The following is a 22,365-nucleotide window of genomic DNA, read 5'->3' as shown; positions in this document are numbered from 1 at the left end:
AGGTCAGGTTCTCGTTAAAATGTGAATGACAGGCTCATGATCACAGCTCGCCAGCTGTGAGGGTCTGTTAGGTTTTGGCTACGATATGAAAAGGGGGTAGGTGGGTTTGTAAGGGAAACACTGGGGCGGGGCGGTCAACAACATTTTGTACTGCCCTGCCAAATAAATGCTGAATGCTTTAGTCAGCAAATACAACAACGCACTTATCCTCCCACGCCACACCCTGCTGCTGCGCATCAAGCACTTTGCCGCGCTTGCAAAAGAAAAGCACGGCAATGTGTCATCAAGTTCTCTGCAAATAGCACGTCAGGCAGGGCCAAATTACAACAACCACACCAACGGGGCGACGCACAGGCCCACATGATTAGAAGGCGCCTCCCAGAGCTGTCTAATTTATGTCGCTCCTCAGAAACTCTATGTGGCCCCGTTGCCCAATAAGTTCCAAGTGTCAGGGAACCACAATCTATCATGTGCAGCCACTGTCTCCCTCCACTCGCAGGGGGCTTCCCAGGTAAAGTGTAATCTGCTCCTCTGACTGCGTCTCGCATGGCGACGCAACCATGCATTAGCGCGTGCGCTTTTCTTGGCGTGTCAACTGCGTCGCTGTGATTTTCCACATGAGAGCAACGGAGGCTGAGGGCTGCTCTTTTATCTGTGACCCTTGCAGGGCCCGGGGAAGGGAAGGTTCTCACAATCACACCCCTTAATTACACCATCTCCAGCTAACCATCAGGCCTCCTCCTCGACATTCCTCCAAAACGAGGGGGTCCCTCCCCGCTTTACTTTGAACCCTAAAGTATGGCCTCTGCCCACTCACTCTGGTCTCACGCTTTCCCGACCAGTCTAAACAAACCATGGACACACATATGCACAAACACACACATACCAATAAGATATGGCTGGAGATAGAGCGACTCCATAATAAAGCTCCACATTCTGAAAAATGTAGGTACAGCGGTCATAAATCACTGATCCCATTTCCTGTGTTCTCACATCATTTCTGTGTTATCAATCCAATCATCGACGTATCGTCTAGCTCCAATTCTCAATTTTGGATTTCTGGAGTCACTCAGCTCTGTAGAGATTTTGGTTTGAAGTCTACAAGTGCCTTCTGCTGTCCCTTTTTAAGCCAACGGCCTCTTGTTCGTTTCTGTCTGGATAAAACGAGATCAGTAAAGGCTTGGGTTTGATAAAAAAAAAAAAAACAAGCCCGATGCAAGGAGCGAGCAAATAAATCACAAGGCTAATTGGAAAGCACAGAGCTGTCTTTTACCCTTCACACTTCCCAGGCCTGTCATCACCTGAGAGACTTTTAGCTCCCAAACAAAAAATAAAATAAAAGAGCAAGAGGGGGAACAAGAACATCTGGCAGTGCTCTCAAGCACCGGGGTTGTTGTGCAATCCTCGGTTATTGACAGTAAATATGACCAACACAGATGTGCACAATATAGTATCCTTGCAGCGGCGGTAGCACTTGACAAGGCTTTGATTAAAACATCACTCTTGGTTTCAGTTTCACATGTAGTCGGGCAATGGCGCAAATGCCGGGAAATCTTGTTTTCTAAATAGAAGATAAGTATTAATGTCACTCCGCGAGATGGATGAGGTGGATGACACATCAATGCAGCTCCATGGGAGTTAGAATGCAGGAGGGTCAGAGGTCATTAGAGAGCGAGGTGGGTAGGACGGGGTCACCATGACAGACATCCATCCCTCGGTCCAGCTATCAGCCAAAAGGCTATCTAGGACAACGTGGGCTATCTGGGACACGGGAGGAGCTCCTCCACTGACCACTGGCCAAGTCAGCAGTTAGGCGGCTTGTCCGGCAGCTCCAGAAACAGATACAGGGGAGCGAGTTCATTCTCCCTGCAGGATTAACCTCTGGACCACCTTTAAAGTCTTCATCTAGGTGCCTCAGAGAGACTAATGAGAAATAATGAGGTCATCAGATCCCACTGAAGGCCCGGTGTTCCTGGGACTTAAACGTATTATCATCATTATCTCCCAGCCTGCTTCTGGCTGTGGGTTATATCATGAAGACAGGGGGAAAAGCCTCAATACTTCAGCTCTGAGAAGAACTGCACACGCTGTCGGTGAAGTGGCCGAGAGTCGTCATTGCTGCACCAGTTCCACCGTTGCCCGTATCGCTGTTACACCGTTTGATTCTGCACTTGAATTTTATGCGGTTCTCATGTCAAGTGGATTGGAAGTCGAGAGATGAGTCACCAAGTGTCGCTTGTGATCTAATAGCACATGCTTGGCAGAAGCGGGTCCCTCAGCTGTGGTCTGGATGAGGAACCCGCTGATTTTTATCACGGACACTCAAAACCTCATGTCAGCTTCAGTCAACTGCTGTTCCCTCCACAGGCTGACAGCGCCATGTGTAATCACTCCATGTATTGACATGAATACTCACTGTGTATAGAAAAGGGTGCTAAATCATTTTTTTGAAGACTCATGAGTCTTTAATGTTTCGGGGCCTTGCACATTATCGGAGGTGGAGGTGGGTTGTTACACCACTCCTCAGTCTACCAGGAGCCTCCTCCACAAAGCTAACCAGACTCAATGCTGCACAGCAGGAGTGTCCATGTCGTAAAAGGGCCTGGCAGGGTGAGAGGGAAAACAAGCCCTAGTTTTCCATTCTTTGCCTCCAAGCTACGTCGAACAGCCCTGACCTACTCCCTAGGCTCCCGGTTTGGCTGACATCGAAGCTCTGGCTTGCTTGCTGCCACCCAGCCATGTCGTGCGGGGCTGCGGATGGCAGGAGTTCATGGCAAAGGCCAGAGCTGCCATGTTCTTCCCCCGACTCTGTCCATGCTGTTTTTTCCACATGGGTGCTCATCCGCACACTGGTGTGGAGCTTGGTGAAGCGGAGGTGGTGTTCCTGTCAATCAGCATCTCCCAGAGAGAGATCAGGGATGACAGATGTGTCAGCGGTCCTCGGAGCTTCTTCACTCCAGGAAACACAGTCTGTGATACACCGCGCTGGGCTCCTTGTATCAGCTCAGCCAGCTCCAGCAGGCACACACAAACAGATCAGGCCTCAGACAGTGGTCAAGCACAGACAGCCCTTCCACTCACACTATAGTATGCACAATTAAGCAGTGTTTTGAGAAAAAAAAACAAATTAAACTCTGGGTCTGGCCTTAACATCCTGGGAGTAGGGCTTGGTTTGGTGGGTCCATTGTATTGTCTGGCAAATCTGAAAGTGCGGTTAGCAAAGCTGTGATGATTAAATGTCCCTTGGTAAAGCTCAAAGGCCAAAAGCAACTGGTCTTTTTGTTGGTTAGACTGTGCAATGGAAATACCCACAAGCTCAAAATTAGAGCGAGAAAGGGAGAGCTTGACGGAGAGAGAGCTGAGGGGGACAGAGCTGCCAGTGCTGCCAACTCAAGGTTGCAAAACCCATGTTGGTTCCTTTACACACCCTTCGCACCAATTTGGTCAAGGCCTAATGATGCTTGGCTCCAATCCACGTCCAAACCAACAAATTCCCATGATGTACTTTAAAATTAAATGATCTTGGAGAGGATACATCCAATCAGTTTCCACTTTAAGCCCTAATTAGATGTGACAAAGAAATGCAACAATGGGATTTCGTAACAGGTTTCCTAAGTCCAAGAAATAAAGCCATCGCAATCATGATTACAATTTAGAAAAATTACCTCCGGCAGAGGAGTCTCTTGTGGCATATTAGGCTGGCACTGAATGAGCTGTAACATTTAGACCGCACTTCCAGGATATTTGCAATATCAGGCCTCGATCAGAGTGGTTGTTGGTTGGCAGCAAACACAGCTGAGGTCTATAAAGCCGTTGCAGTGGGGTAAGGCAACTGGGTTGGCAGCTAGAATATGTGTTTGCATGTGTAGCAGTGGGGGGTCCTTAATACACCCTGAGGGAGGAAGTCTTGAACGCAGCCCTGTTCTCATGCTGACCCTCTCAACACTTTGTCTCTTATAGAAGACAGCTCTGATAGTCGCCTTTCAGCTCATAATTCTTTCAGCCCGAGAGCTCGCTTGTGATACAGAATGACAGAAAATGCTTTGGCTTGGGAATGTATGTTAAAACCGAAGTATTATGAAATGTGGCGAGAGCATGACTGCATAGCATTCACGCAGATTTGACCGTACATAAAGCAGCACACTGTGTGACCGTTGCAACAAATCTTCCCTACGGAGCAGTGGGCTGACACCCACAGACACTGGTGGGGGGCCTCTTCTGGGCAGCTGATAAGAACCCCTGTGGATAACACTGGAGTTACTGCATATGGTTTATGGCTCATATCAACCCGTCCATTAGCTGCTGAAAGGAGTTCGAGCAAAGCAGAGGCCCAGCAACATAATATATGGTCATACATAAAGATATTATTCAACTAAAAGACATTGCAAATGAACCAGCTACCATCTCTGTAAATGGTAGTTAACACTGTGGCTCCCATGTCTCGGGCCTCTTTGGAATCCAGCTGAAGTGTAGCTGCAAATGGGCTTTCAGTTAAGTTATGTTGTGGAAAGTATAGCTCCCATTGTTTCTGGCTATAATTATGGTGTTCTTTTCTCTGCCGTGAAAGGGAAACCCCCCAAGAAAGTGAGCCTTAAATTTAAAATTCATTACGTTAGAGGCAGTTTCTCGAGGCGTCCTGAGAAATGAGTGGGTATGTACGGTGAAGCCAAGTGCCAACGCAACGTGACTTCACTCCTTGGTCCGTGAATTGTGGTTTTAAAGCCTCAAATCTGGCATTGCGGCCGCAATCATTCAGATTTGTTGGAGCCAGATGTGACCATATTTGGATGTGCTGGGGAGAAGCGTCAGGTGGATTGGACTGAAAACCTGAGGACACAAAGCCCCCCCATATACCGGAAACCTGACTGCACCCTAGGCATGTCAATGAAACCAGGTACGCCTCCAAACATGTCTCTAAGGCCGATTACTTAATTTTTTTGTTTTTGTTATCACAAGCAGTTAATTTTGCTAACGACCCAGTATAGATTTGGACAAAATGTGTTGACTTTGTATTTCATGCTATCAGTTGAACATTTTTGAATGGGATTCCATTGGAGTCAGAGGTTTTCTGGAGACAGCCCCTAGTGGTCCTCAGTGGTATTGTAGTTTAAGGCACTTACACATTGGCTTCACTTTTCAGACTCTGATCTCATGTCGTTTTATATACAGTCTATGGGTATATACATTAAGATGCCAAATTTGTGTATACTGGGATGGTCCTTTATAGAGTGTTAGAAATACTACATTAAGTGGTTCCCCTTGATGTGTCATCAATGGATGTCAATTTATTTCTGAATTTGCAAACTGCATTAATGGTAACGATTTCATAATACTACTGTTAGGTTGGATTTTAGCAGGGCAACAATTATTAAATTAGGGGCAGCCTTGTCACTTAATTTAAACAATTCTCTACTGCATTTGAAATCAGTTAAAAGACATGCAGGTCAGCCGAACTAAGATGTCTACAGTAAGCTGTCCATGTTGAACCTGTACTCGAAAATTCCTCAAATAACAGTCACAGTCGTGAATTTTTAGAGTTATGACCAGGGGCTTGACTCATAATAGCAGATAAATTGTACCTGAAACCCAAATTTATAGTCTGAATTGCAACATTTTTCTACTAATATAAACAATATACAATATACAGGAACATTTAACATTATGGTACCAGCCTTAGACTCCTTATCAGTCCAACTATGGTTGTTTGTATGGCTTTCCTCACTTTACATAGCATCATATTGTCAGCTCAGAGTAAAAAGTGTATTCATTCCTTCTCTCCACCCATAGTGCTCTATCTCACATGCCTGTGGATCCTCCAGAGCCGTGTCAGAAAAACTGAAAGTGAGGTTTCAGTGTGAGTGTATAAGCCTCTTGCTTGTGTAGCTCACGTTTTCTTTTACCCAGGCAGTCCACAAAAAAGAAAAAAAATTCTTGAATGAGATAAGATCACACAGACAAAAACTGGTGTAATAATAAGCAGCTGGTCCCTAAGTGATTTCAGAGGCTGTGTTTAAAAAGCTCATGATAACAGAGACATAATGCCACGTTCCAGGCCCCTCTGGAAACCAAGAGCACACGGCAGCCCTGACCACAGCCGTGGAGAACCCCTCACCATCATTTGTCCCCTGTGCCTTTGAGCCATTGCATACCAGTTGCCTCCATCGGTTCGCAAATATGAACTTCCAACCCGATTAAAATTTCCCTTTACGAAGGTTGGACATGAACTGTTTAGTGAAAATGACACGCAGAGCCCAGTTGAGAATGAGGGTCAAATAGGAAACTGGATTAGAGAGCCATGACTGAAGCAGCGATCACTTCAAAGTAGGTCTCACTCTGAGATCTGATGCTACGTGACAATACAAGATGTTGTTCTATGAGCACTTTGTATGGAGAGGGATTCAGATTAACTTGCCACACATCAGGATCAGTTAAATTCAGATTTCATCCAGCATGGGGATACAGCGGTTAGGATAGCAGGGTTAAAGTAAAAAAATTAAAAAAATAAAAACCTTTCCTCTTTTTACCAGAGAACAAGATGTCTTTCTCTTCCAATTTTCTCTGAGTTACGAAAATCGGTTGAAATGACTGTGGAGCCTGTAGGACTTTGCCTCTAATGTGGCGAGATTTGATGAACTTGCATGTGTGGGTGTACATGAGCATACGCAGAACGAGTGTGTTGTTTGGGGGAATCAGATCAATACCAGCAGTTTGCTACAAGAGACTCTTAATGTTCAAAACTGCAGTGGACTTGAATTTTCTGCAAACGTCTGTGATCTCATTAGGCTAGATCAATGATACCCAAACTGTGGTGCCTTCACCTGGTGCTTCTCAAGGGTCCTGCTGAAAGCCCAAACAATTACACTCCAACAGAAACTGTCATTTAATTTCAATTTATTACAGACAAAAGTTATGATAACAACACATCATGTTACAATGATGTAAAAATGAGTTGTTAATCATTTAAATATTTTAGAAATCAATTTTGTTTATGCCACATAAGGTAAATGTTAATTAGCACAGCCTGATTTGGATTCCTCAGTTGTTGATTTTCGTGTCGGAATAAGTGGAATATTAAAATGGCTACAAGGAGTCAAAAGGCAAGTGGCAGTACTGGACCTGACAGGTCAGTAAGGGTGGGCAATATAGCCCCTAAAATAATATCACAAAAACTTAGGGTGTCTTTGCGACAATGAAATTCATAATAATTTGATAAAGTACTGAAAAATAGATTCCTGTTTTAGCCAGGACAGTTAGCATGATCAGCAGCAGAGCTTTTAATTGCTTCCTCGCCAGTGTAAACAGATTCAGGCAGGGTATGTTTGAAAATAATAGTTTGGAAACATTTTCTGAAGTTTGGGGTTGATGTGTGTCCATTAATAAATGCATTTTGGGCTTTTGTTGAACTTTTATTTCATTTACAGTAACTTAACAAGTAATTGTTGAGTTGTTCACTTTGTGTGTGTGGGTGGGTGGGAGGGGGGGCTTGAAAATGCACTATATGTAAATGAAGCATCTTTGACTGATTGACTGACTAACTGACTGACTGTTTGACTGATTGATTTCTGGGCACTGGAGTTACATTTTTCTATATAGGCCAAATAGGGTAGCAACATACAAAGTTGGCTGGTGTAGCTTTAACGTGCATTTCATTTTCATTACGAAATGGACCAAGCGGATGTATTTTCATCTGGGTCGGCAGTGATTGGGTAAGCAGAATGAAGGTCTTTCTACTTCCTGCGGTTGCTACATGTTTATACTTTTGGGCCTGGAGGTCCGGACATGCTCCTCTGGGGCTTCATTTTAGTGCGTCTGTCAGTAGTTTGGCTCGAGGAACCAAATGGGTTCAAGTTCCTCTCTGTTTTCATATGAAACTCTCAGCCAACACCTCAGGCTCCATGTAAACCTATAAAGGCGCTTTGTCTCTCATAGCATATTCCATGTTAAAATAAGGTTATGAGAGCAAGGTGCAACATCAGCAGGAGAAGGAGACATTTCATTAATTGGATTGCAGTGTTACTCTCTTAACGAGAATCATGAGAACGTTTTGATTTTTTTACTGTTATTGTTTGGAGTTTTTTTATGAAAAACATTTCACAGTGTGTGAGACCAAAGGTGTCGTCTGCCTCAACTAAACACCGCAGTCCACAAGAAAATACATCAAACAGGGTTTTATCACCGAAACAGTAAATGAAAGTGAGCCAAGTTTAGAATCTGATCATATTTTCCTTCCTCGTGAAGACACCATTCATCTAAAGGGTTAAACGCAGCTCTCACTGCTTTGTTTTTCCTTCTCAAACTTCAATCAATGTGCAGTTGTAAGTGGAGGATCTGGACACTTCAATTGTGGCCGGCTTTCTGTTCAAAGGCAAAAAACAGCTTAAGCTGCCAAGAAATTACACTGTCTAGTGAAAGTTCCAATTCACAAGCCCCTGCAGACAGTCGACAAAACAAGCTCTTTCCCCGATTCTAATATATAATCATCTTTGTAGTAGATATTGAATGTCATATCCGAAAGGCCTGTTTTTTTACATGTTGCTCCTAATGTGACACTGGAGTTGGTTTGGCTGAATGGTCAGTGCATCTTGGTTGCATTTGCACCTGGATTTCATCCTTTCAGACGTCCTCATGACTACAGGATGTTTAGTAAGGCAGGTGTAACAGCAGTGTTACAGAGAAATCAGAAACAGTGCTCATCCTAGCTGGAGTTCACTGTTAAATCCCGAGGGAGACATTGTTAAGATGAGGCTTCGCTACTTACATCCACCTGTGTGAACACGAGCCGTTCAAATTGTGAGGTATGTGTGTCTCCTCTGGATAATTGACAATAAATCAACTGCTGTGGGAAAAGTGTAAAGTCGAGGGTGAGTGTGTGTGCGGCTGGAGAATATAGTGCGGTGGGGGAGTTGGAGGCGTAAAAGTGGAGGGTGAGGGAGGCTGGGTGAGTTGAGCTAGAGAGGATCTTACTGGAGCACATGTTGAGTTCGGGGCTGCGCATGCCATAGTATCCGGCCGGACAGTCGTGAAGACACTCCCCGTACTGCCTCATCCTCTCCCTCCGCAGAAACAGGAAGAGTTTGGGCTGGCAGTTTACGCAGCCGTTATCCCTGGAGCACACCGAGCAGCCTTTACAGATGGGGTACGCTCCATAGCTAGCTGCAGGACAAGGACAGAAGAAAAAAGGCAATTCATGAAATGGTATTAAATGGACAATGCATGAAAGTACTTCAGTCAAAAAGCCAATTGGATGGTCAAGCAGAAGGTGAATCCTTCTTTCCACATGCACCTTACTGGCAGCGAGAGTTGCAACCCTGTTTTTTTTTTTATTTTCAGTATTCAATCAGTTTAATTAATTACTTTATTAGTGACCTTTCAGTGAGCAAGCAATGGGATGACCATCAAATGTAGCCTTGTTTCATTGTGAGCTCAGTGCTGCTGTGAGCTTTTGCTAAAGCCGCATTGGAAGATGGGTCCACCGTGGGGGTTTATTCTGCACTCGTAACAGAAAAGCAGAATTATTTTCCATCATTGTATCATCACTCATCTACGGATGACCCTGACTTCACCCAATGACAACGACAGGGTAAACTAGAGGCAAGAGACTCAACTGTGGGAGGCCTGACCAGTAGAATACAACCCAAGTACAAGAAGAAAACCCAAACAGCCATAATAGACATATTTGCTATGAATTAAAGAATATCCTGCTGATATGTCCAATTCAACAATTTGTCATTCATCTAAACTCTGGTTCTCCCCTCGACATTCGAATGCTGATTGGTTATGAATGTGAATATTGCATTAATTCTGGTCAGAGCTGGCCTCCTAAACGATTGTGTTGAGGCGGCTGATGGAAGCCCCCAGAACCGCTGTGGCTCTGGTTTCGGCTCGAGTTGCCTGTGCAAAACAAAGGAGCCAGTAAAAAATACAGTCCATTCCTTGAGAAGTGACTTTCTATGTAAACTCCTTAGCGTCCCGTTTACAGGAAAATGTCCTTGGGCGAATCCAAACGAAAGACACTTCAGTTGATCTTAGCCAAGTCTTAAATATCACAAGCAGGGACCGGGTAACGGTGGTGCTGGTACTAGGCGACCTACCGCAACGCTTAATAAAACACTGTGCAGCAAGCTGGACAAAGCCTGATAGACAGAGCAGAACATGGCTGCGTTACAGGCCGTAGATCCGCCGATTAGATTTCTCTGAACAGATTCACCCAGACGAAGTGAGCGCTAAGTGGGCCCAGTGCAAACATCAGTTTATAATCATGTGAAAATCAGTCAGCGGATGTCAGTGGCTGCCTTGGACTCATCTTTTTATTCTTTTTTTCTTTTTCTTTTGTTGGAGCGCTGGGAAACGGTCTTCAGAGAGATACGCCGGCTCTGCCAAACTGCACTCATTCTCCTGAAGCTGGAGTCGATGGAAGTAAGATTAAGTGCTAATCAGAATGTGTCTCTGATGGTCTTTAGGGAGGAGGTTTACAGCGACACCCCATCGATCACAGCAGCGCCGGGATCTGCGCTCCAAGTCTATTCATCACACAGATTGGTGATGGTTAACCTCCAGTCGGCACTCGCTCAGTATGACATGAAGGAGGATTGAAAACCCCAAGTTATAACTAGTTGTGACTCCCCCAATTCTCAGATGGAAAATAGTGCCTTATGTTCAACTGTCAACGCAGTTTCTAAGATATTATTATTTCTTATTTCAGTTGTTCCAATGCAGGCTGTCTCTCAATCAAATAAAGTATCCTCAGAGTCAGTAGGTTCTACCTGGCAGACACGGGTGCCACTTAACTAGTTCCTAAAACAACAGGCTACATGTTCTACCCTGGTTCCGCCTGCCCATTGCTCACAGCTTCAGTTTTTGCTGTAATTATAGTCTGGAAACCTTGTCCGTATTAAGGTTTACTCAGTCACCCTGAAGGTGGTGGCGCCACTGACAGTTTTGGACAGTTGTAGCAACTCTAGCAAATATCGAGGGATTGAAGCCAGAGCAAGAATGTGCCTAGACTTTAAAAAAATAATTAAAAAAAAAAAAAGTCCACAATGAATGCTCATTTATCGACATGGCATTGCACTCTGCTTTCATAGGGGGAGGGTCTCTGTTGTTTTAGAGCTTGGTGAGTTTCGGCGCACAACATACATCATATGATGGTCAGTGCCGATTGGTTAATAGCTGCTCCAATAGTTTTTAAATTGACATGAAGTCTATATCCATCTGGATGCCACAACTGTAAACAATCCCGTATAAGGTGCGGCCAGACTTTCTATTTGAATTTGGATCTAAAAAGCCTGTAAATGGACAGGCTCTTTCTGACCTAATATTGTTTTTAAATTGTCTACCTCACAAAAACTTCTAAAATGTGCACGCATTTAAGTCTAGATATTTTGGGCATATGTTTTAATACTTATATCTATATAATTTGAATTTTGACATTATAAGAGACATAAAAAGTAGTAAATTTCACATTTAATTTTTTTTTTGTTGCAGCTGTATTAAAACAGCTTCTATTTCCCGTCAGGTAACACCACGGTCAGAACGTCTGACAAATATCTTACATTTAATCCTACAGTCAATCCTTCCATTCGGTTCAAATAAACTACAGCATTAGACCAAACCTCAATACTTCACCATATATTTCTGTAGAATACATAATCTGGATGTGTTTACAGCAAACTGACATTCACATTAACTTGGTCACATTTACTCCCGCCGTCTTCGCCAAACTTGAACACAGCACTGACAGAAAGGGAAAGGCAACTTGGCAAAAGTCAAGAACTGTGAGGCTGGAAAGCTTATTTCTTTTGAGTGGGCTCAAGTCTGTGACTATTAACAGTGTGCTAATAATACTATCGTAACAAGAACAAAAGAAAAATATTATCTGGGCTTGTGGTCATCTTAGATCATTGGCCGGTCAATCATCAAGGAAATTACAGTCAGAAATGGTTTCATGAGCCTGGCTCAAAGATCTGGGTCGCTCTTTGTTGTCAAACATTTGTTTTGCTGGTTGCTAATCTCACAATACACGATGACTGGGGATAACACAACCGCACACCGTTTGAATGCAGCCTGTTCCACATCCTGGAATTACAGTACGAGCAGGGGGGAAAGAAGAGAAAGGAAAGCTGTGCACGGTGGAGAGAAACTCTTTTGGTGCTGATCTTGGGAGATTAGCTTGTGTGTGTGTGTGTCTGTGGAAAGGTTTGGAGGTTCAGGCCACAGGTATGCCAGGAAAGAGGCCACAATTCACAGCGTCTGGAGCAGAGCTGTCCAACTCACGTCCCACACTACCGGCATAATGTCTCGCGCACTTTACATCAATCTGTCGACTGCCAGCAGGTTTCAGCCATTCTTAAAGAAAACACTAATTTGTATGAATCAGATTCTGTTTCAGTAGAAGAAGAACTGAATCAAACTGAAATGAGTTGAAGTCTCCCTATATCATCGCAACTTAACCGACTTTGGCAGGAATGGTACGCTGGGGAATGTGTTGTGAGTTGTGGATGTAGTCTTTGTTTTGCACATTGCGTTTTGTTTCTTTTCTCAGACAGCATGGACTGGGCTTGAGTTGGACCACTCAAGCCCAGTCCATCCGAACACTAACCGTGTGTTTTAACACATGTTCAATGACCCTCCAAGGCTTCTTCCCCCCCCCCCCCCCACAAATCATGTCATGCCTCGACTCTTCTAGTGTTTCTCCTGTCAATCACGTTGAAACCGAAGTGACCCAGACATACAGTATAGAAAAGCCGCAGAGAAAGTGGTCATTGTGAGAATGTGGAGACCAGGTTTAACATGTACTGCATTTATTTGGAGACTAGAGAGGAGCGCACACCATTAGGAGAGCCACTCCTCGGCACATGATAAACTGATGTCGTTTACGGTTTCAACCACAGAGTGCACATTACGTGAAACAAAACAAATCCGCAGTTCCCACTTCTGACAGTAAAGTGAGGATCCCTCTGGGCCCAAAGTATTGTACTTACAAAAGCCAGACTCCCTACGAACATCACTGTAGAAGCCTCCACGAGGACGTTTTAACACAAAGACTTAATAAGTGCCTCAATGTGTCATGTCTACAAGGCAGTGGGCTGGTATAAAGCTGCTGTCTCATACACGAACCACATGAAGGACCCTTCACATATCCTCTTCCCCAGCTATCAACAATACGCTGCCATACAGCTGCACTCAGACTATACCAAGTGGAGGGAAATACTTTTTGTTCATTTGCATTTACAAAGGGTAATTTACATGTGTTTTGAAGAATAGTTTTGTAAAGCTGGAGACCACTGTTATGTCTGTGTAAATATTAACAGCAGCCAGTTATCGTAGCAACAGAGACAAAAACAGAAGGGAAACAGCTCGTCTGCCTCACAAACAAACATTAGTCGAATTGTAATATATTGGTTTTCTGTAGAAAATCTAAATCTAAAATATATATATGTTGATTAGTGAGTTTTAGAGGTGCTAGTAGGCAAATGTTGTTGCCATTGGACAATGCCAGGGTAGCTGTGCTCCCATGCCCCTGAATATAGCTAACTAGCCGCTCGCTGTAGCTACAGCACAGGAGCAAGACTGGCATCAATCTCATCATCTCAATCTTTGCAAGACCGCAAATAAACATAGGTGTTGTGCTGCCGTAGTGCACTTGTTTAAAACATTCGCAGTTCTTTTGACCTACTCCCATTTGCCCAATTAAAGTTACTTCATTACGCTGTTAATACAAACTCAACACTTCCTGTGTCTGTTTCAAATTAAAAGCCCTCTGGCATTTCCGTAGACAGAAACAAGACTTATATTTTGAAACCTTTTGCATTGACTAATATCAGACAATTACGCTTTCATTTAATCCAGCACAATTGTGGAAAAAAATGAGGATTTTATTACTAATTTAAAGTGATGGAAATACACATTATTGACTACTGTATGTAAACTTGCCGCTGTATAAACAATGTTTGCAAAACCTTCAAAATAAGCCACAACTTGACCATGGGCACTAGACTACACCCATGTGAATAAATGTACTTCCCAAAATGCCAAACTAATGCTTTGAAACAAATCCAACAAAATGTATTGTCTTTGAAACGGCAGTATTTCATTTGATAAAATTAAAAAAAAAAAAAATAATGTACAAGGCTATGATATCAACATTATACAATGTCTATACTCAATATTTACTGATAAATATCCATGCTGTTCACGTAACATTTTGGTCTTTCATTCATGCTAAGAAATCAGTCAACATGAGTGATGACGGCACGTTTGGAGCGCAGCAGCTTTCATTCTCCGGCCGTTGACTTGCAGGGAGGTTCGCTCTGAATGCAGCTCGTGAGCAATTAGGGCTGCAGTGAGATCAAGCAAAAACCCAAGCTCTGTCTCAGGTACGTTTTTATGAGTCCTGCGCTCAGGGCTGCCAAAACCCTCAGCATATACACGGGGTTCCACCCACGGCCGCTAACTTCCTGCCTTCCACTCACCTACTGTTACCCATGAAATCATTCACATTGACCCATTCCAACTCTCCGCAACCCGAAACCCTAACAAGGCAAATTGCACATAATTTTTATGTTTCTTTTAGAGCCCTGAATTTGACATTCTTACGTAGGCTTTCAGTGATGTGGGTCTTTTACAGGCCGACTTCGATAAAAAACACTTTGGAGTCGTCGCTGCTGAAAACCGATTCTTTATAACTGTTTTCAGGCCTTTGAATTTGACAAATGTTATTGTGCAGTAACAAAAATAACAGACTATAACCAGACTATACCTTATTTCAAATAAACATTTCAACAAATCCTCATAGTTTTAGTACCATCCCCTTATTTCTACTGTTTTCTGTGTATGTCACTGTCAGATGTAAGATATTTTGTGGTCTGCCGTGCATGAAGAATCATTCCTCTCTCTCTCTCACTTCTGAGCTGCTTGCCTCAATCACAAGATTTGTTTCTCCATGACCAAACACCATCATCACCTTTCTAACCTACCACAACTGGTAAAAGGATTACTGCTTGTTTTCCCCCCACGGAGACCCCAACGAGGGCGCAATCTGTCACTCCACAAAAAGCAAATTACCCACATTAGTAGTTGATGATATTGAGCACAGAGGTCTACAAAAGGGACTCGTTGGGTAGTTGTTTTGATTAGACTTTAGTTTAGCTTGTCATCTGTCATTTTAACCCGACACTAAAACTAAAACAAGATCCTGGGACAGCAGAGTGTGCCCTGATTAACTGCTGAGGTGATCTGGAAACACAGCAGACTTGTGTCAATATCATAACGCAGCAGTGAATTCCAAGCGCAGCAAATGGAAGACAGGAGCTTATATTAAAAGACAACTGTTTCTATTCTCACAGTTCTCCTCCATTTCTCCGAGGGCCCCTGGTATGCAAATCTAATAATACAGACTGTGAATGCAACTATCCAGCAGGCACACTGTCCATTGTTTGGGAAAGACACTTACAGTACAAGCACATTTGACAAAGTTTGGTATCATCAAGTAACACGACAAAAACAACAACAAAAAAGTCCTTCACTACGTCTATATTATCCATAAATGTCATCTGGTAAAGAGGCAGCGATGGAAAACCTCAGCTTTTGGAGCAGCTGCAGGTCAAGAAGATTTGCGCTCTCATGTGGAAAGCATCACATTCACCAGCAGAATTATACGCTTTCCTCGTGGCACTGAGACAATTATTGTTTATTGTCCACCTCACTTGTTCCCCTTAAATGATGGTATAAGCTTACTGCTGCTCCACTTAGGAGGAAAAAGAGAAAGCTTGGAGAGAGAAGAGGGCATGTACGGGACAGAGCAGCGCTGCAGCCTCGGATCGAACCGTAAGGAGCAAAAACAGCCGCTTTCTGGATCCCTTCAAACCACTTAACCATTCAGGCTTACGCTCCGTAGCGGTAACAGTGTCAGCGCTCGCACCCAGAGTTCACCCGCCGTTGTAACGCCTCAACATCGTTCAAGCTCGTTAAAAGCTGGTAACATGGAAAATGACATCAAACCGCCCGCTTTTCAGGTCCGTGACTTTATTTGTCATGGATCTGGAAGTCGCACTTTGCTCAAAAAATTGCAGAGAAGAAACAGAAGGGGTTGTGGGAGGGGGCATCGGGCCTGCGCGCTGAGGGCACATTTCTGTTCCAATTTAGCAGAAAATATGTTGGACTTATCTCTGACTCTTTTCCAGCTGGAAATAGTCAGGTTTTAGGATCTGTGCCCCCCCCCCCAGTTTACTTTTACAGATCATACTGTAAGCACATGTTTATAATTTAGGACAGTCCTGCTGCTTATAATGATTTTGCAGCATGAGACTGAGCAAACACATTTGCTGTCAGACATATTAGCTCAGCCAAAGTGTTCCTGCGACAGATCCACCGTGCGAGGCGGGCAGCACGGAGATTTGAACCCTCAACTTGAAAGGCTGGTGGTTAATGTAGTGGTGAATGGGTAAAACAGGCACCCATGGTTCAAACAGGCAACTGGAAAATGGAAACACTTAAGCAACACTTTTTAGTGCACCATAAAAACAGAAAGTCCAGCTAATTTGATTTGGTGTGACTCAATAGGTTGAGCCACAGTCCCATTCAGGTGAGAAAAACTAAACCTGACTCACTGGATGACCAAAGAACAGAAAGTAAATGTAATTAAAGGAAGGGCTCATGCAGTCACTTCACTCTCATTTGTTTTCCTTCTGAGGGTTAAAAAAAGAAGATTGAGACCTCTTACATTGGTTGGGTAAACATGTACGGGAGGGCTAACATCCTGGCGTCTCCAGCGGTTACTTGGCAACTGTTCCCAGCCGAGACATAAGCTTATTCCCAATGATAAAATGGTAAACTATCTATTTTACCAAGTTTATATCGATTAAACACAATAAGACTAAATATAACATGTTAATTGGTGAGCCTCAGGTATATGTTTACCAAAAAGACTTGAGCGTGGTACCAATCTTATCAAATAAATACCAACACAAAAATGTGTAAGTCTCTCAAAATATCAAGCTACTCTTTCGAAGCCAGAAGTGAAGCCACAAGTGACAGTTATGAGCTAATTCCAGATGCTAAAATACTGTTGGGCCAAAATGCTGAGCGACTTAAACAGCACAGGTGGACAAAAGTCAGACAATCTTACAATAAGGTTTGTTAGATAGCAAAATGAACCGGACATGTGCTAATATTAGCTAATATTCTACCTGGGTTATACCCACATTATATGTCCTAAAGATTCAGCCCGTGTAGTCCGACTTGAGTTCGCGACCCACGTTTTGAAAAGGGTAGATTTCCATATGAATTTCACCACTCGGGTTGCTAACAACCAGGACATAACAAATCATCTCACTGGTTGCACGTTGTGATGCAGGTGCCACAGGCAGGCTGCCGTTGCTGAAAGACGTGCAATATATCGGTAATGAACAACCAATGAATCAACATAGAGATCTGAGTTTGAAGTGTGGGGACTCATCAAGAGGCAGATAACACGGCCGGTGAGGGACTGTGTTGTGTATTACAATTAGAGAGATCTCTGTTGACCAGAAAAGCAAATCTAACACAAACTCAAAGCTCTCAACAAACATTACACCAAGATCTGGTGTTGGGAAATAATTAATATCGCTATGATCCTTGTTAAGCATCTCTCCCTGGTTCTGACCCAAGTCCTGAACTACCAAGACCAGGGACTCACCCGTGGTTTGAACTGACAAAAGAAGAGTTGGACATTGGTTAAATAACTCTGGTGCGACCCTGGTCGTTGGTATGAAAGTGGTGTAACACAGCGACCATTAAGTAACATAGAGCAAAGTGTGCTGAAATTTAAAAAAAATGGTACGTTTTATTGCTTATGATTTCAACTTTTCATCTGGAAGGGGAAGAATGTGTCATATTTTTTTACTCTCAAAAGGTTTATGATCACAGTTTAAGTGGACAATTTCAATGGTTCGGGTTGAAGATGTCGCTGAGTCGCTTAGCCAACATTAAATCAATGTCTATGCCATCCGATTACCAAAAAAAAAAACTGAATTTATTCTAGCATCGTAGCTAAAGAAACTGTATACATCATCTCTACAGAAAGTGTCGTGAGTACATTGAGCTTTGATAATCTTGTCTCTGCCCCTGCAGCCCATCAAATAGAGACGTTGACAGTGTTTCCCAGTGAATCTGGAAACACTCTGCAGCTTTCGGCCATCTGTCCAGCTGAACTCGGCGTGGCTCTCACCCCTGCACTCTATCCAAGTCAATATGAAGATCCCAGGTTAATTCACTTCCTTATTAATATCTCTATGATGGATAATGATTTAAGTCCCGAGTCCCGGGTCAAACCCCACATCTGGATTCCCTGATGTGAAAGAGACCTCGTAATTCCTGTTTGGAAAAATTTGAAATAAAAGGTGACCCAGCTAACCTGCTCTCACAGTGTGTGCCGCAGTGTTTTAACACTCTCTGCCACACTGATGGACACTTAAACCCTTGACCCATAAAAGCCATGTGACTGCCATGGAAAGCTCCATGGTCATAGAGGAAGGGGGGAAAATAAACGAGGAATGACCTTGATGTGGTGGTCAAGTAACAGCATCGCCTCTTCACTGTGGGTTGCGGTCCCATAAAATGTTTTACAGTTCAGCCGAGCCTTGGAAACAACAGAATATCTGTACGCACTGAGGGTCAATATTGTTTAAACAATGCACTGAAACAAGGCAAACCTCTAATCAGGTTAAACTTTTGTTGCAGCGCAGGAAAAATCCCATCCTATAAGACTTTTGACAAGTTAAAAAATAGCTGTCAGGGATGCTACATTTATGAGTCAGTTTTATTTTTGGTGGTGTATTTTATGTATTTATAGCACAGCTTTAAAGTGGTTACAATAAACAGGAGTGTAAACTGCAGCACTTCGTCACAACATAATGCATGAAACATGCCAAACTTAATGTGTAGCGTCACCGGTCTGCCTCTACAGTTACAAGACTAAAACCAAAATATCTTCTCTCTCATTGTTTAAGAAGAAAAAATCAACCTGAAACTTCCTGCTGAAACTTCCGCAGGTCATCACTCAGCATCTGCCATTCAATTTGTCGGTGGCGATACCCGCTTTATACACCACGGTTGGTCAGCGCAGGTGCAAAAGGATTTCATGTCGCTCAAGGGTGGAAGCGCTACGGGAGTCGATCGATGACTCACGAGGATGGACTTTACCGCTCTCTGGATGGGCACTCGGAGAAGAGCATGTCGTGTATGTTTCTTTCCAGTTCTTCTCTTCCATCTTTATTTGCCCTTTAAGAGAAAAAAGGCATCTCAGGAACTCGTACAGTACTGACAGTGCTGGTCCATGAATGTATGGTCTAACATCTGCAGGAAACTGTCGGGTTCTTGAGCAACCAAGCACTTGGACGTTGCAGATTTTGCCAGCATTGATATTATTGTCTACAGAAGTCAGACGATGGAATGTGGACATTTGTAGGATTTCTGAAGATCGGACTGGAGAAATTATGGCTCTCTTTGTAAATATGTGCCAAAAACGCATTGGCTTTAGCTGCAAAACTGTTTTTATCTGTGAGAGTGCGTGTGATGCACGCCACATTTGGAAAGGATTAGTTCAACTGTCCAGGAGGTGTTTGCAAAATACGGTAGGTTTTTAAAGAAAGTGGAATATTTGGAGGAATGCACGATTCCAATGGGAATAAAAAGAATGAAAGTACACGCAAGGGATGGAGCTTGAGCCTGAAAATAAACAAAAGAAGATATAGGTTTCTGCAAAACGCAGTTTGAGCTTATCGTGAAAGCCATGCGTCTTATACATTCTACTTTCTGAAGAAGAAGAAACAAGTTTTCTGCACAAAAAAGGCATCAAAATGAAGCATTCTTAAGCATTTATCATAACACAAAAAGCATTAAATTAGAATAGTTTGGGAGCACAAAGACAGAAACGAGTTCCAAAATAAATGAAACCATTTGGAATTTGAATATTTCAATATTTACACTCCCTCAAATTTACACAAGCTGTGGGAGAAATGTGTTTTCCCTCAGAATAGAGGGAAGAAATGGCTAAGAGGAAAAAGCTGGGTGGAGGAAAAGGTGGAGTGGCTCGGATTAGCCCACATGTTGGTAATTTATCACACATAAACCTCACACCTAATTTTCACACCTGTAGCTCAACATGCAGGGAGTCTAGTAATTCACTCACTCACACACACACACACACACACACACACTCAAACGCGCTGCTGAGCGAGACATGGCCGTGGGTTTTTTCCCTCGGCGTGGGAGAGGACCAAGGACATCACAGGAGAGGATCAGTCAAGTCGGCGGGCATGCTTGGCATATTTGCACCCCATGTAGCTCTGCTCAGTCTCTCCCGCCCAATCCGTGTTCGCTCTCCCCTCCCCATTTGTCATCACCTTGACTAAACTCATCCCCACGTCCCGCTCTAAAAAAGTCCAAAAAAAAACAAGTAGACTTGCTCGTGGATTCATTATACTCGCCCGAAAGCGCAATATATCCGGGGATCCAGATGGGAGACGGGACTCTTCATCTACTGAGGTGTTGCGCAAAAACAGATTGTAAAGTAAAAGAGCTGAAGTTTCGTCAGTAATTGAAAATTCTGGGAAAAGAAACCAAATCTTTCACTCAAGTAAAAGTAGCTGCAAGGATTGTTCAACTGGTAAAAAAAAATTTAAAAAAAAAAATCTGAAACAAACGTAAAAGTCCACTGACTTTCTTTGGAGAATTTACTAGCAGGTAGTTTTCTTCTGAGTAGCAAACTCCGTCCACCAACAACTACATCCACTGATGAAGACTTTATTAGCTGAGTAACCTGACCGATGATCATGCATCGTAATTTGTTCATGCTATATTTAATGCAAAACGTAACTTCTGGTCTCACTAAGGTAAAACTTTTCCAACAGAGATTAATAAAGTAAAGTAATTATAACCCCTTAAATTGTAGTAGATCTCAGTAATGCAGCTGACAATAGTGGACGAAGTATTCAGATCCAACTGTCTAAGTACATTTCTATACCAGCGGGTGCTTGAATGTACATCTATAAATCCTATTTTAATTTGTAATTATTGTGTAAAGTAAATATAATTGTTAAATGAATGAAAATGTAAACTTTCAAGTGAAATTGAGTGAAGTGAAAGTTGAAAGGAGCAGGAAATGGAAATACTTGAGGAAAATGCCAGCAGCTAAAAACTGGTTGACTGAATGTATTTTACCCATTACATTCAACCACTGGCTGCCAATCACTAGAACTCACATGACTCAGCCAGGTACTAAAAGCTTTGCTTTGGATATTTGCCATTTGCAGCGTACAGTGTCTTGCGATCCTTCTGACATATGGACTTGTTTGGAACAAACACAATAGCAGGTAGCTAAAGAGTGCTCCCTAAACAAACTCCAATTTCACACAGCGGGTTTGAAAAGAAGCATACAGCATTTAAAATGAAGATAAAACAATAAACAAAAAAGGAAAACAAGAATTTGATACCATTTTTTTTTAAGTAGTTCCTTTCTCTGACTCACTTCATCTCGACGTGAACGTCTGTGGTAAAGTTCTACCTCATTAACCCTTTAACAGGATACAACCTCACACCCCTTCCTCACCCGCTGAGGCCAACAGGGAGATCTGAGGTGATCGCCAGGGTCAAAAGTGGAGCACACCACGGGGAACAGATGGCAAAAACCTGGTCTCACTTTCAGTCGTGGTGCCTGACACGGAAAAAAACTCCAAAACATCAAAGACTTATTTTTTCCCCCCAAACAATTGGGCTGGATCGAATATTGACATCAGGTCCTTCATGGGAAAATACCACCTTGCTTGTTTTATTGCCTAACTGAATTCTGAAGAAGAGGCCACAGTATTATTTCATCATTTTGCTGGTTAGAGGGTTGAATCTTGGAATAATACGAGTATTTTTTATTTTTTCTGCCGCTACCAGCGGCCAATATGCTGCAAAGTTGTCTTTTAATGTGACCATGTCAGGCGCACACACACACACACACACACACACACACACACACACACACACACACACACACACACACACACACACACACACACACACACACACACACACACACACACACACAAACCAGACTTTCAAGAGAAGTTCATCTGAGGTATCTTCGCTGGCCTGTGATATACAGTCTGTTTAGACGTCTCCAGCCACCTCCTCTGGTAGCAGGTGCCCTGGTCACATCTGGCCTCGTGTTCTCAAAACCAACCACAAAACTGCCCCCAAATGGCTTGGCACTGCCCGCGCTTCTTAACAGAACCGGCTTGTGTTGGCTGTAAAAGGTCGCACTCAGCCCTCCGGAGCAAACGTTTCTTTTCTACAGTTCCCTTTGAGAGGAACTTGGAATATACACTTTCCTAAAGTATG

At 43.1% G+C, this 22,365-nt stretch overlaps 1 protein-coding gene across 2 annotated transcripts in view; it reads right to left on the bottom strand.

The window, feature by feature from the left end:
* The window catches only part of rspo2 (R-spondin 2), a 60,206-nt gene that overhangs the window by 25,641 nt on the left and 12,200 nt on the right, over positions 1–22,365 (bottom strand). For both annotated transcript variants that reach the window (XM_069702196.1, XM_069702195.1), the window contains exon 4: positions 8,965–9,153. In XM_069702196.1, coding sequence (XP_069558297.1) covers positions 8,965–9,153 — 189 coding nt within the window. The remainder of the gene's footprint in view (positions 1–8,964; positions 9,154–22,365) is intronic.

This window comes from Brachyistius frenatus, unplaced genomic scaffold (genome assembly GCF_029030835.1).
Source record: "Brachyistius frenatus isolate BFR_SWC_R1_liver_20210118 unplaced genomic scaffold, ASM2903083v1 Contig_40, whole genome shotgun sequence".
Taxonomy (NCBI): domain Eukaryota; kingdom Metazoa; phylum Chordata; class Actinopteri; family Embiotocidae; genus Brachyistius; species Brachyistius frenatus.
This window is presented reverse-complemented; position numbering and strand designations above follow the sequence as displayed.